The sequence below is a fragment of the Mercenaria mercenaria genome, chromosome 6 (assembly GCF_021730395.1).
Source record: "Mercenaria mercenaria strain notata chromosome 6, MADL_Memer_1, whole genome shotgun sequence".
Classification (NCBI taxonomy): domain Eukaryota; kingdom Metazoa; phylum Mollusca; class Bivalvia; order Venerida; family Veneridae; genus Mercenaria; species Mercenaria mercenaria.
The window spans coordinates 45,245,628-45,259,102 of record NC_069366.1 but is presented as its reverse complement, the minus strand read 5'-3'; the positions used below and the strand labels follow the sequence as shown (position 1 = coordinate 45,259,102).

General features: G+C 35.3%; 1 protein-coding gene across 1 annotated transcript; it reads right to left on the bottom strand.

Annotated features, from left to right (window-relative positions):
* Nucleotides 1-11,228: 11,228 nt before the first annotated feature.
* LOC123549054 (mpv17-like protein 2) lies at nucleotides 11,229-13,272 on the bottom strand. Its single transcript, XM_045336836.2, has one exon. It carries the CDS (start codon nucleotides 13,224-13,226, stop codon nucleotides 12,339-12,341), a length of 888 nt encoding a protein of 295 aa, XP_045192771.2. The 5' UTR covers nucleotides 13,227-13,272; the 3' UTR covers nucleotides 11,229-12,338.
* Nucleotides 13,273-13,475: the final 203 nt, after the last annotated feature.

Here is a 13,475-nt window from a genome sequence, read left to right as displayed (position 1 = left end):
AAAAATCTGTTTGTTTTTTTTCATCCATTCAATAATAAAACATGTGGAAAAAATAGGGTTTATAAAAAATCTGTTACGTCATGCGCAATGTCTATAATTTTTTGAGAAAAAATTTTTGGGCTTGAATAAATAGAGACCAAAGCAAATTTTCCCAGTGACCTAACCCGCTTTTAACCTGAGGGCATATTAATCTTGGGGCCTAAAAAATTGTTTTTTTCCGGTATCCGACTCCCCTAAATTTTGGCCCCAAACCCTATTGTTTTGGTTTGGAGAAATGTTTTCAACATTTTAACAAAAGTTGCAACCTGCCTTTTTTGTTTTTTAAAAACATGGTCAGTGATTTTAGAAATCAATTTATGATGCTCTAGACTTATTTGTATTTTTTTTTTGACAGAAAAAATTTTCAAAAAGCCCCATAAAAAAAAAAATCCAAAAAAAAAAGTTACCGATTTTAGATGTTCCCGGAAAACAAAAAATCTTTTTTTTTGGGCCCTTTTCCGTTGTTAATGTTGTTTCAGGGGGCATTAAAACCCGGGGTTTAAAAATGTCTTTTTTTTGCAAATTTAAAAGTTGAAATTTTTAGATAAAATTCTAAACTTTTTTCCCTTTTACAATTCGCCCCCATCATTTTTAAAAATTTTTTTTTGTATGTAATTTCATTTTGTGTTTCCCCTTTCCGGTTATAAATATGTGGTTGTTTAACATTGGATAAATTTTTGTCGTGTCGGAGCAAGTAATTGACATTACCCTGGGAGCTAACTGTACCACTTGTCGCGATTTTTTCTTTTTGAATTTGTTGGCCCTTCTGCAGATAGCAGGTTTGTTAAAAAAACGCTATCTGGAAATTTTCTTAAGCCAAATTGTTGATGTATTTTTTCCGGGAAATCAAGTTAAACGGAGCACCCCGTGGGTGTAATGTTGTTCAAGGCTTTATCCCGTATTACCGGATTTCCCCATGAAAGTTTTCAAAATCTTAGCGTATTTTTATACATTTTCATATTCTAGGCATGACATGGAATGTACAGCTGTCAAAAGGTTTTTCTTTGTTTGTGAAAGTTTTAACCATTTTTTTCTACTGTGTTGTCGTTTTAAATAGGGTTGCGAATATTGAATGCCCTTTTTAAAATTTTGCAAAAAACTTATAAAAAAGGGGAAAAAATGAAATAAATTTATTTGTTGAAAAAAATGTGCAGAAATTTATTTGTTAAGGGACTTGCATGTATAAGGCTACTGATGTATGAGGAAATAATGATGAAGATAATGTATGTAAGAGGGGTACTGATGTATGTGGTAAAACATCTATGCGATTGTATGACGAGGATACTGTATGTAGAGGGCTAATGCTGTTTTAGGACCCCAGCGTGTTTAAGGGAACCCTGTATTAGGCAACTGAGTATTTGGACTACTGAGTATGGAAAAATGGTATTAGGACTTTGATTGTGAGGATACTGTATGTATTGGGGCTCTGTATTATGAGGCTATTTTATGTATGGGTTTCGAGTATTAGGCTTGATGTATGAGGATACTGTATCTTTATTTTTGTATGTATTAGGCTTTCGCAGTTGAGGACTCTTATGTATGAGGACTACTGTTGTTGAGGGCTAAATGCATTAGGGCTACGAGAAAGGGGTCTTTTTAGATTTGCTGTTGTTTTGTTTTAGGGCAAATGCATTATGAGGCACTGATGTATAAGACTACTGTTGTAGGGGGCTATGGGTTTTATAGGGCTATGCATGTTGGGATACTGTATGTAAGGGGATACTGTATTATGAGGACAAAACTGCGTGTTGAGGACTAAATGTTTTATGGCTACTGTTGTCGGGTACGCATGTATGAGGAATACTGTTTGTAGTTTTGATATGTATGTATGGCCTCTTGTATTAGGGCTACTGCATGTTTGGAATACTGTATGTATGGGACACGTTTTATGAGGCTATGCATGTATGAGACTATGAATGTGTGAGGACAATGTTGTTGAGGACTTTCAGGTATTTATTTTAGGAATTTCAAAAATGTATAGGACAACTGGTGTATGGGGCTTTATTTTCAAAAAAATTTATTAGGGCTTTACCTGTAGTATGGGATACGGTGTATGGGGACAAACTGTTTTATGTATTAGGGGTTTTCTTTATGTTAGGAAAAAAAAAAAAAAAAATTTTGAAAAAGCATTAGGGTACTGATGTATGGGACATGTTGTATGAGGGGCTATGCATGTTTGGGACACTGCATGTATTAGGATACGGGATGTATGAGAATACGATTTTGTGACGATACTGCATTACAAGGACTAGTATGTAGGGATACGGCTATACACGAGAATTTTCTTGATGTATGGGAAATACGCAGATTTAGGGTATGCGTATAGGACAAAGATGTATTTAGGACACGCTTTTTTGAGGGGTACTGTTATTTAGGACTCGCATGTATGAGTAAAGCATTTTTGAGACCTGCTTTAAAAAAACTACTGTATTTGGGACTACGGATGATGGGGAAAACTTGTATTAGAAACTGTTGTAGAGGACTCTGCATGATAGGGCCACTGAGTATGAGAATACGATTGTTGAGGGGTACTGCATTAAGGAACGTTGTTGAGGAAAGTTTAGAGGACTTGGGGTATAGGGCTTTCTGATATGAGGAACGATGTATAAGGATTGCATGTTGGGACTACGATGTATGGGATACGTATGTAGGACTCTATGTAGAGGCTCTGATTAGAGGACAAAGTATGTAAGGATACGCCTGTTGGACTGGTGTTGAGGACTACAGCTGTATGAGGATCGTATGTATGGGGGACCTGCATTAGAGACTCTGATGTTGGGGCTAAGCTTTGAGGACTCAATTATGAGGGCAGCACGTATGGGACTATAAAGTATGAGAAATACAGCATTAGAGGGACTGCATTTGGGGTTTTCTGCTATGGGAACAGCAGTATGAGACTACTGTTTTATGAGACTATGCATTAGGGACTTTTTATGTAAGGGACAAGTTGTATGAGGCTCTGTATGTTTTTGTATAAGCCCTGTATGTAGGGGGATAATATTTAAGGATGCTGTAGAGAACGTGTATGTTTAAAGGACTAAACTGAGTATGGGACTACCTTTTAGAGGGGCTAGCATGTTGAGGACTACAATGAGAGGGCTATGCATATGAGGACAGTGTATGGAAATCGCATTATGGGATACGTATGGATATGTAGGGACTACGCATTAGAGGACTCTGTTTTTGGGATGTATAAGACTATGTAGTAGGGGATACGAGTATAAGGACTGCTGTATGTATTTTGGGACTGCTGTTTTTTAAAGGGTTAAGCATGTAATAGGGACTACTGCTTTTTGAGGATACGATGTAGGGGGACTACAGATGTATAAGACTCGTTTTTGAGAACTGCTTAATTTTGGACTGCTTTTTGTAGAAATAGTTTTTTGAGGACCAGAGTATAAGGGTACTGTTTTATGAGGATTCGATTATGAGGCTGTATGAGGGCTATGATTAAGAGGACTTGATTATGAGAAAATACAGTATTGAGGACTACAGGGTTGGGATATGTATGTATGAGGACTACAGCATGAGAGGGGTACAGTATTATGAAGAATTTTAAACAGGGATGAAGACTACTGTATGTATGGGACCTGATAAAAGGGCTTTTTATGTATGAGAAATATGCATTAGGGGGAAATAAGCATAATTTTGGGGCTACGAGGGATGAAGTTTTTGAGTATGAGGACTACGTAAAGTATGAGGATCGATTAGAAGAAGTAAGCATATATGAGGGCTCTGTATTATGAGGTTTTTCAGTTTAGAGGTTGTAGTAGAGGACTCGCATAAAGAGGATTGTATGTTGAGGCTACGCATTAAAAAAGGACTATGTTGTATGGGATACAGCTGTATGAGGACTACTTTGTTGAGGATGCTGATTATAAAGGGCTGTGTATGTATGAGTAAAAATGTATGAGGAATACTGTTGTATGAGGACTGTATTAAAGGACTCTGTATGTATGAGGCCAGTATGTATGAGGATCGTATGTATGGGAAGCATATAAAGGTCTGTATGTTGAGAAATACGAAATATTGAGGTCGATTATGAGGACTAAGAGGGTATTGGGATATGTATGTATGGGACTACGCTGTATGAGGACTCGTTTTATGGATACGCAGGTATGAGATACTGTTGATGGGGACTACTGCTTAAGAGGCTACTGTTGTAGAGGATAAGCATGTATGAGGACTACATTTTATGAGGGTTGTTTGTAAAGGACTAAGTAAAGGACTCTGTATTAAGAAGGGTACTGCATTTGAGGAAATGCGTGTATATGATGTCTGTTTGAGGGGCTTCAGCATTTTTTTGGGAAACTCTTATGTATGAGGACTACTGGTTTTTGTAGAGGGGCTACTTATATATAAGGACTACTGTGTCGTAAAAATTAGCATTTATTAAGACAACTGCATGAGAAACTACTGATGTATGAAGGGCATGATTATGGGACTTTTTATTGGACATGGGACTATGAGGACACTGTTTTTTTGAAAGGGTTTATACGGGAAATTAGATTTTGAAGACAACTGACATATGGGGACTACTAAAATGTTTAGCTACTTTCCCTTGTGGGTTGCTGCCGGGGGCAATTATAAAAACATTATAGTAAGGATTTTAGAAAAAAGTGATTTAGGGTTTTCTTTTTAAATTTTTTTTATAATCATTAACAACAAGCCAAAAAAATAAAAATTTTAAAATACATTGATAAAATGATATCAATCATTGTTTTAAATTAAAAAAAAACATGTGGTAACTTTTTGTCCCCTTTTTTGATCAATTCCCCCAATTTAATAATTGTAAAAGCAAAGAAAACATAATAGAGAAACAGGTAATTTCATTGAAATTATGTTTTGTTTTTTGTCGGGTTTAACATCGCACCGACACAATTATAGGGGATATGTCGACATTCCAGATTTGATGGCTGAGGAAGACTTCAGGTGCATTATTTCATCATGAGCAGGCACCTGGCTAGAACCACCGACCTTCCGTAAGCCAGCTGGATAGCTTCCTCACATGAAGAATTCAACGCCCCGAGTGAGACTCGAACCCACATCGATGACGGGCAAGTGATTTGAAGTCAGAGACCTTAACCACTGGGCCGTGGAGGCCCCTTCATTGAAATTATGGTATCTGTGCATCATACAGTAATATTTTCAGCTTTTAATATCATCAGCTGTAAGTCACTGATTTCAGTAACTTATCTTTTACTCTTATTTCAACCTTTGCTGTAGCATTTGATTTGTATCAAATTGTGCCACCTTATAAATTAACAATCATTAATTATCAGCAATCCTGATAAATAATTTCACATACAAAATGTACAAGACATAAGAAAAGCTGACTAACACAATCTCTAGAGACATGACATTCCTGGATGAGGATAAATTTCTCAGAATAAAATTCGGTATGGACATCGCAAAGTACATTGTACTATTAAGACCAAAAATAATATTAACTTTGTGTTTCTACAAATTTAGAGACACTAATAGATCACCTAAGGGCAAAAGAAGGCATATATTGCTGAAAATTTTGTCATAAATCAATTTAAGAGTCATTTCAAAATCTACATCATAATTAACTGGATATAAAAAGTATATATATTTTCTTAAATATCATCATCTCGATAAATACATGACCATCGGTACTGTAAGAATTTTAAAGCTTTAGCTGAGAATATGAATAATTTTGTTGAGAAGTCTATTAAAGAAAATATATTTTTTTTTCAGTTTTCTCAAAAGTACTGTTTTTCACTAACACCTTTTATTTCTGGGGCATTGACATGTATATGACAGCACCATTTGACCATAATGGTAAAGCTTCACAGGGAATATCAACATAGAGCAATTTACCAAATGGTGACGGCTGTATAACCATATGGATGATTTATTTATCTCATTTAACTCACATTTCTAGATAATTACTTTTTTTGAAATTTAAGAAGGGCTTTTATTTGTAGGTCATAATCAGAAAACAGAGGTCAAATAATACTGTTTCTGATTTTTATTAATTGTTTGCCCCTGAATTAAAAACACTTGCATTCATCTGGGGTCTTGCCTTTTTAAATTTAAAATTTGTTTTCTAGGATTTGCAAATACACAAATGTAGTTGAAATACAATATGTGTATACACTGCAGTGTCTATCAGCATGAAATGTTCTGTTAACAGACACCACAAGTTTTCTGTTTGATCTTTTTTGTTATCTGTCAAACTTAATTGCAATTTCATAAACATTCTAGTTTATAAACATTTCACAGAAAATTTCCACTTTAAATAGCAGTTTTATCAAAATTTCTATGAACATTTCATGAATATTAAATTTTGATCAGCAGAAAAATCAGTTAAAAAATAAATCTGATTGAATTCACAATTACTTTGTCACTTATTCAAAGTATTTTCAGGGAATTTTAATTGCTGGGAAGTTAAAGATTTTATAGGATAATCATTATTAGAAATTCAAAGCCAAAAAGCCCTGTGAGTAGAATAGGAAATTGCTTCTTAGTTCGGGGATTTTTTCATGCAGAAAATGAGCTTAGCATTCACTGCGGCTCTGTTGGACATGACAATAGTTCAAAATTAGCTGTCATTAGCATGCAGCAACAACTGCTATCCAAAACAGGTTTTTAATTAGACAACTATTTTATGCAGATAAAAACTTAAAAATGTTGATCAAAGTCTGGCTCTGATCTTTACGGTAAGGATATGAATCATGCATATGACAGTTGGTCTTGTTATGATGAATGTGTCATGTTATTTCAATACTACCGGGTATACCCTGATGAAACAAGAAGGTCATTATGACAATAGACTGGTGCTCACCTGAGTTTTATAGCTCAAAAAATTGTTCAAAAACACATAAGAAAATTAGCCCAGCCTACCAGTGGCCGCGTTTTTTAAGGGTTAACAAGGCTTTTCTTTGATTTGACATAGTGACATAGTGTTTCAGCTGTGATAAACCCTGTTTAACAATTGATACAGACTTTATAAAGACAAAAAGATCATAACCCAATTTGAAGCATGAAAATGCCCATTCATTTTATATTCAAAGGTCAAAATGCATGAATTTATATCCCCCCAAAATAGCTGTTTTGACCAAAACATCCAAATTTTGTGTTCACAAAACTTCAGTAGAACTGTCTGCCTTTAGGCAAACTAAATAATACCCCTAAAACATTGTGTTCCAGTGTAGAATTAAAAGACCTGTTTGACAGCTGCTACAAAATATGTCTGTAAACAGTGTTTTTTCCCCACTATTTTTGGAATGGGGCCAGTGTCTTTACAATTGGGTAAAATGCGTTGTAAAACACCCAAATTGGATTTTTTTAAATTTCAGTATTAATGAACTTACATACTTTTTAAGCTAGTTTTATGGTAAAAGATAGTAAGGTTATCAATATTTATTCATTGAAAACAAGAAAAAGGTATTCTACAAGCAAACATGTATTTGTGATCGAGCTTGCAATACACAGACATGACTGTGTCGTGTATTTCATTATCACCTAGATCATTGTCTGAATCTGTCATGCAAAATTCCAGCCACTGGCGCTGTTACTATTAGTTTTTCTATATATTTCCTTTTGGTTTCACTTTGACTAGACGCAGCCATTGTAGGTGTGGTAATTTGAGCAGTAGACAAATCTATAGTTTTAAGGTCTGTCAGACAAACAAAACTTCAATTTTTGGCATACTTTTTGCATCATTTTTGTTCCTTTTCTTAGTATAATATTTACTTTTGTAGACTTTAAAAGGGTAGAATACAAAAATTGATGTAGAAGACAAACACCAGAACTCAAGAAGATTCTACAAGACCAATACAATATAAGACGGCATGTTTACGATCAACAGATGCTTACATTTATCATGCCTTTCAATCGGTTTAAGGGGAAGTAATTAACATTTACTGTAACAATGTAATATTAACACTGACATAATGGATTTTGGACCAAAATTTTCATGTCATGTTATGAAAATTTACTGGCATTTTTTTCCAACTTTCAATTGGGAATTTAAGAGGTAAAATTGGGGAAAAAAACGTAGTATTTTTCATTGGGATTGGGGCCAACTTCGGTTATTAATCAGTTTAAGCATTACTGAACAGAAAACCAAATTTTAAGTAAAAAATGTGCCATAACTGCAAACAACTAGCAGTAACCAAAATCAAACTTAACACGTATTTTCTAATCATGTTCCTGTTGAAATCCACTAAGTCTAACCCTTTCAAGAGTTATAGGATATTGACATTTTGCTGAATTTTATGTAAAAAAAGTTTGCAATGTAAAGAAAATCATCCTCGACCTGTATCTTATGATTATATACCTTTGTACCAAAACAGAACTAAATCCACAGATTCTTTCAGGAGTTATCACAGGTGAAGGACACACGCCAACATGGTAACTCCAGTATACCCCTTCCTAAACTTCGTTTACACGTGTATAATGGCTTCACAGTGGATTTACATTGCATCAAAGTTGCTAGAGAATAAAGAAACCAATTAAGAATGAAAGGACAACAGACATCCAATGGTCCTTAAAGCTTATCATGAGCATTTTGTACTCAGGAGAGTTAACAAGAGCTGTCCGTAAGACAGCGCGCTCCACTATTCGGGGATTTGACGGTAAAATGAATATATGTCTCAATAAGAGACCTCTACTTTAAAAGGAAGCTACATCAAGGGGCATAATTCTGTCAAGAACACAAATTAGAGTTATTGGGATTGTTACAACATATGCAGATGATGATGGTAAAGATATATTTTGAGTTTCAAGTCATTATCTTGTATAGTACCAAAGTTATGTCCAGAAAACGAAGTTTAAAAAAAAAAAAATTAAGTATAAATGGGGCATAATTTGGTCAAAAATACAAATCAGAGTTATGGGGATTGTTACCACACATGCAGATGATGATGATAAAGATACATTTTAAGTTTCAAGTCTTTATCTTATATTGCATTAAAGTAATATCCAAAAAGCGAAGATTGCAAAAAAAGTTTAAGGTTTAGGAGTATATCACCAAAACACAGAAATATTTTATAAAGGAATAACATCGTTACCAATATTTTACTTAACCATTACATGTTCTGCCGTACTGTCCCGTACTGAAAATATTCTGAAAAAGTTGTCCCCCTTTGAAAATGAATGTCATTTGTAAAGAAATAAAAATAAACAATTGCTGAAAACTGTGTTCCACTTAATTATGTGAAATTTCAACACTCGCATGCGATTGCAAATGAATCAAAACTAACATGTGTAACAGTTCTTTGAAAATGGTGAATTTTTGAAGGCGTTTGACTGCCCGGAAGTGGGTCCCATTTAGGCAGTCGTTTTTTCGGAATTCAATGTTTATAATAGTATACTGACACTTGTTTTGTTGTTTTTGTAATGATAGTGTGTATATTACTTATATTACTCTACAAAACAAGTGTCAGTATACTGATATAAGCATTGAATTCCGAAAAAAAAAACTGTTTAAACAGGCCCCACTTCCAGACAGTCAAGCGCTTTTAAAAACTCACCATTTTCAAGGAACTGTTACACATGTTTGTTTTGATGCATTTGTAATAGCGTGCGAGTGTTGAAATTTCACATAACTAGGTGGAACACAGTTTTCAGGGATTGTTTATTTTTATTTCTTTACAAATGGCATTCATTTTCAAAGGGGGACAACTTTTTTAGAATATTTTCAGTACGGGACAGTACGGCAGAACATGTAATGGTCAGGTAAAATATTGGTAACGATGTTGTTCGTTTATAAAATATTTCTGTGTTTTGGTGATATACTCCTAAACCTTAAGTACAAAAGGGGCATTATTCTGTCAAAAATACAATTAGAGTTATGGAGTTTGTAACCACATATGCAGATGATGATTATAAAGAAATATTTTTAATTTCAAGTCATTATCTTTTAAAGTACCAAAGATATGTCTATAAACAAAGCTTTCGAAAAAATTTAACATGAAAATACTTCCAAGTATAAAAACTTTGTGACCTTGACCTTGGGTATAATGGGCCCAGCCCCAGCACATATTTTGTTTGTATGCTGGACAATGTTTATGTGAACTTACAGTAAGACATAAGCAATAGTAACAAAGATATGACAGAAAAACAAAGGTTGCCGAAAAACTTTAACCTTAAAAATAACCTAAGTATAACACCTTGGTGACCTTGACCTTGGATAAAATGGGCCCAGCCTCTGTACATATTTTGTTTGTATGCTGGACAATGTTTATGTAAAGTTACAGTAAGATATAAGCAATAGTAACAAAGATATGACAGAAAAACAAAGGTTTCCGAAAAATTTAACCTTATAAATAACTTAAGTATAACACCTTGGTGACCTTGACCTTGGGTATAATGGGCTCAGCCCCTACATATACTTTGTTTGTATAATTTACAAAGTTTATGTGAAGTTACAGTAAGATATAAGCAATATTAACAAAGATATGACAGAAAAACAAAGGTTGCCGAAAATCTTTACCATAAAAAAACCCTAAGTATAACAGCTTGGTGACCTTGACCTTGGGTATAATGGGCTCAGCCCCTACACATACATTGTTTGTATACTGAACAATGTTTATGTGAAGTTACAGTAAGATATAAGCAATAGTAACAAAGATATGACAGAACTAGAAATGTGTCCATGGGACACAGATGCCCCCACTACATGACATTAGTCAGGGGCCAGAACTCCTACAATACTGAATGAATCCGGATGCGAAACCCCAGGTGCACAACTACACATGCTGACCAACATTCCTCTAAACTTTGGTGATTCTAGGTCAAATACTTTTGGGGCTATGCGCGACACAACATTAAAATGACCAATTTTTTACTAAGTCAGGGGCCATAACTCCTACATGACTGGATGAATCCGGACGCGAAACCCCAGGTGCACAACTACACATGCTGACCAACATGCCTGTAAAGTTTTGTGACTCTAGGTCATATACTTTTGGAGCTAGGCACGACACAACATTACAATGACCAATTTTTACAAAGTCAGGGGCCATAACTTCTACATGACTGAATGAATCCGGACGCGAAACCCCAGGTGCACAACTACACATGCTGACCAACATTCCTGTAAAGTTTTGTGACTCTACGTCAAACACTTTCAGAGCTACGCGCGACACAACATTTTCGGAAGGACGGACGGACAAGAGCAAATCTATATGCCCCCCCCAAAGTGGGGGCATAAAAACAAAGGTTGCCGAAAAACTTTAACCAAGAAGGGTCACGCCGACGCTGATGCCGGGGCGAGTAGAATAGCCCCCCTATTCTCCGAATAGTGGAGCTAAAAACCACCAAAAATTTAGCTTGACTATTCAAAGAGTAAAGATGGCTATTGCACTTGCCCTGGCACTGGCATCGAATTAAGCCAGAAGTCCAATAGTCTTCAATGCTTTAAATAGTGTCTGTGATAATGTAAATTAGTGTGACAAGATGTGTAACTCTATCTGCAGTATTGCTGAGTTATACCCATTTTAGAGTTATGAATTTTGGTTGCAGTTTTTATAAGGTATATCTTCTTCATTATCAAAGACTTTCAGAAGACACTTGCTGGACAATGTACATCAGTGTGATAAGATGCGTAACTCTACCTGCAATATTACCAGATTTTATGTCCCTTTCTACTTAAAAAATTTTCATTGAAACTTATCAAATTGAAACTTGCTGTACTTGCTCACACTGACAATGTACAATACGAGTGTAACAAGATGCTAAACCCTAACTGCAGTATTTCCAGAATAATGCCCCTTTTTAAATTTTGGTTCAAGTTTTTTCAAAGAGTACAAGACTGTGTTTTTAACCAGTGTAAATACTATGTTAAACTTCACACAAGATTAGGCATTAAGCACCATAACTCTTACATGAATTTTAACAAAATCATAGCCCTTCCTGGACTCAGAGAATCCTGGTTGAAATTTTGAATAAAAATGCTCTTTTCAGTCAATGGATATTGAATTGAAGCTTCATGCAAATTAATGAGGTGGATTAAACATGGTGAAAAGTACATGTCCTGTACTCTGAACTGTATTCTGGCAAAGTTACGCCCCTTTCTGGACTTGGAAAATGCAGGTTAAAGTTTTGCATGGAAATTAATAATGTCTCCAAAAATAATGCACACACTTGATTTTAAACCTCACAGAGATGTTGGATGCAACTGAACAAGATCACAGCATCAAAACATCATGTCCCATAAATCTTATATGAATTTGGAGAGGCTACCTATTCTTAAGACAAAACATTTGTTTAACTGTCAAGTCTTGGACTAGTCAAGTGTTCTGTCACAAGACAGCTCTTAGTATTTATCATAATCCTTTGCCAACACTTAAACACACTTCAGCTGGTTCACTATCAGTTTGATCACTATTTGTTTCATCTTTATCACCTATTGTACTAGTTTCTGTTACTTCTTCCTCAATTAAGTCTCTTTCATGGCGGCCTCTATAAAACCATTCATTCCAATTATCCCAGTCCATATGCTCCAGTTTTGCCTGTACAGTATTTGCTGCCTGTATATGTAGAAAAGGCACGTGAGCTCCATACTGATTTATATCTACAGCTTTGTCTTCAATATCTTCTTTCCTGGACTTTTCCAACACATTCTCTTGCGAATCTGGATGCTTTCCGTATTTCACATAAGAAAAATACCAGTCAAATCCGAAAGACACAGTATTGTCAAAAAGTACCCTGTATCTGGTAGGCAGAAAACAGAAATTGATTACCTGTGCTGGTGGCCACACAATCCACTCAGCAGCATACAATGTTTTCCCTTTCTCCAGAAGTTCATTTTTTAATTCTTTTCCCCTTTTTCCCTCTAAATATGATGTCACTGACAGAAAGGAAGTGATTGCAATTGGGGAACATATAAGCTGGTCCACTAACAGTTTCTTGGTTACCACTCTCACTGATCTCCCTGGCAACCACCAATCAAGGAATATATACCAGTAATGACAGAACGGACCAATCAGAAACCCTGTTACAGCAACATGTTTGCTCCTCCTCTTATCCCAGGATGCAATTTCTTTATTTACAATCTGATAGTTCTGCTGCAAGCCATCCCCAGCACATGACATCAACAAAGATATAGTTGTGTTTGTATACAGAAGATATTTTTGTGAAAACAACTTCTTAAATTTACTTCGGACAGTCAGTACAGACGGATGATTGTAGAACTTCAGAGCAGTTGCTGACATATCAACTTCTTAATTGTAACATCACCTGAAAAGATAAAAGAAGTCATGCTGACCTCAGCATGAAATTATTCGCACTAAACTATGAAATTAAACAAGAGGACCATGATGGTCCTGAATCGCTCACCTGTCTCCACATGACCCAATTTTCATGAGATCCTGAAAAAGCTCAGACGTCCAGGTTTTTCTATTATTTGACTATGACCTAGTTTTTGAGGCCATGACCCAGTTTGAACTGACCTAGATATATCA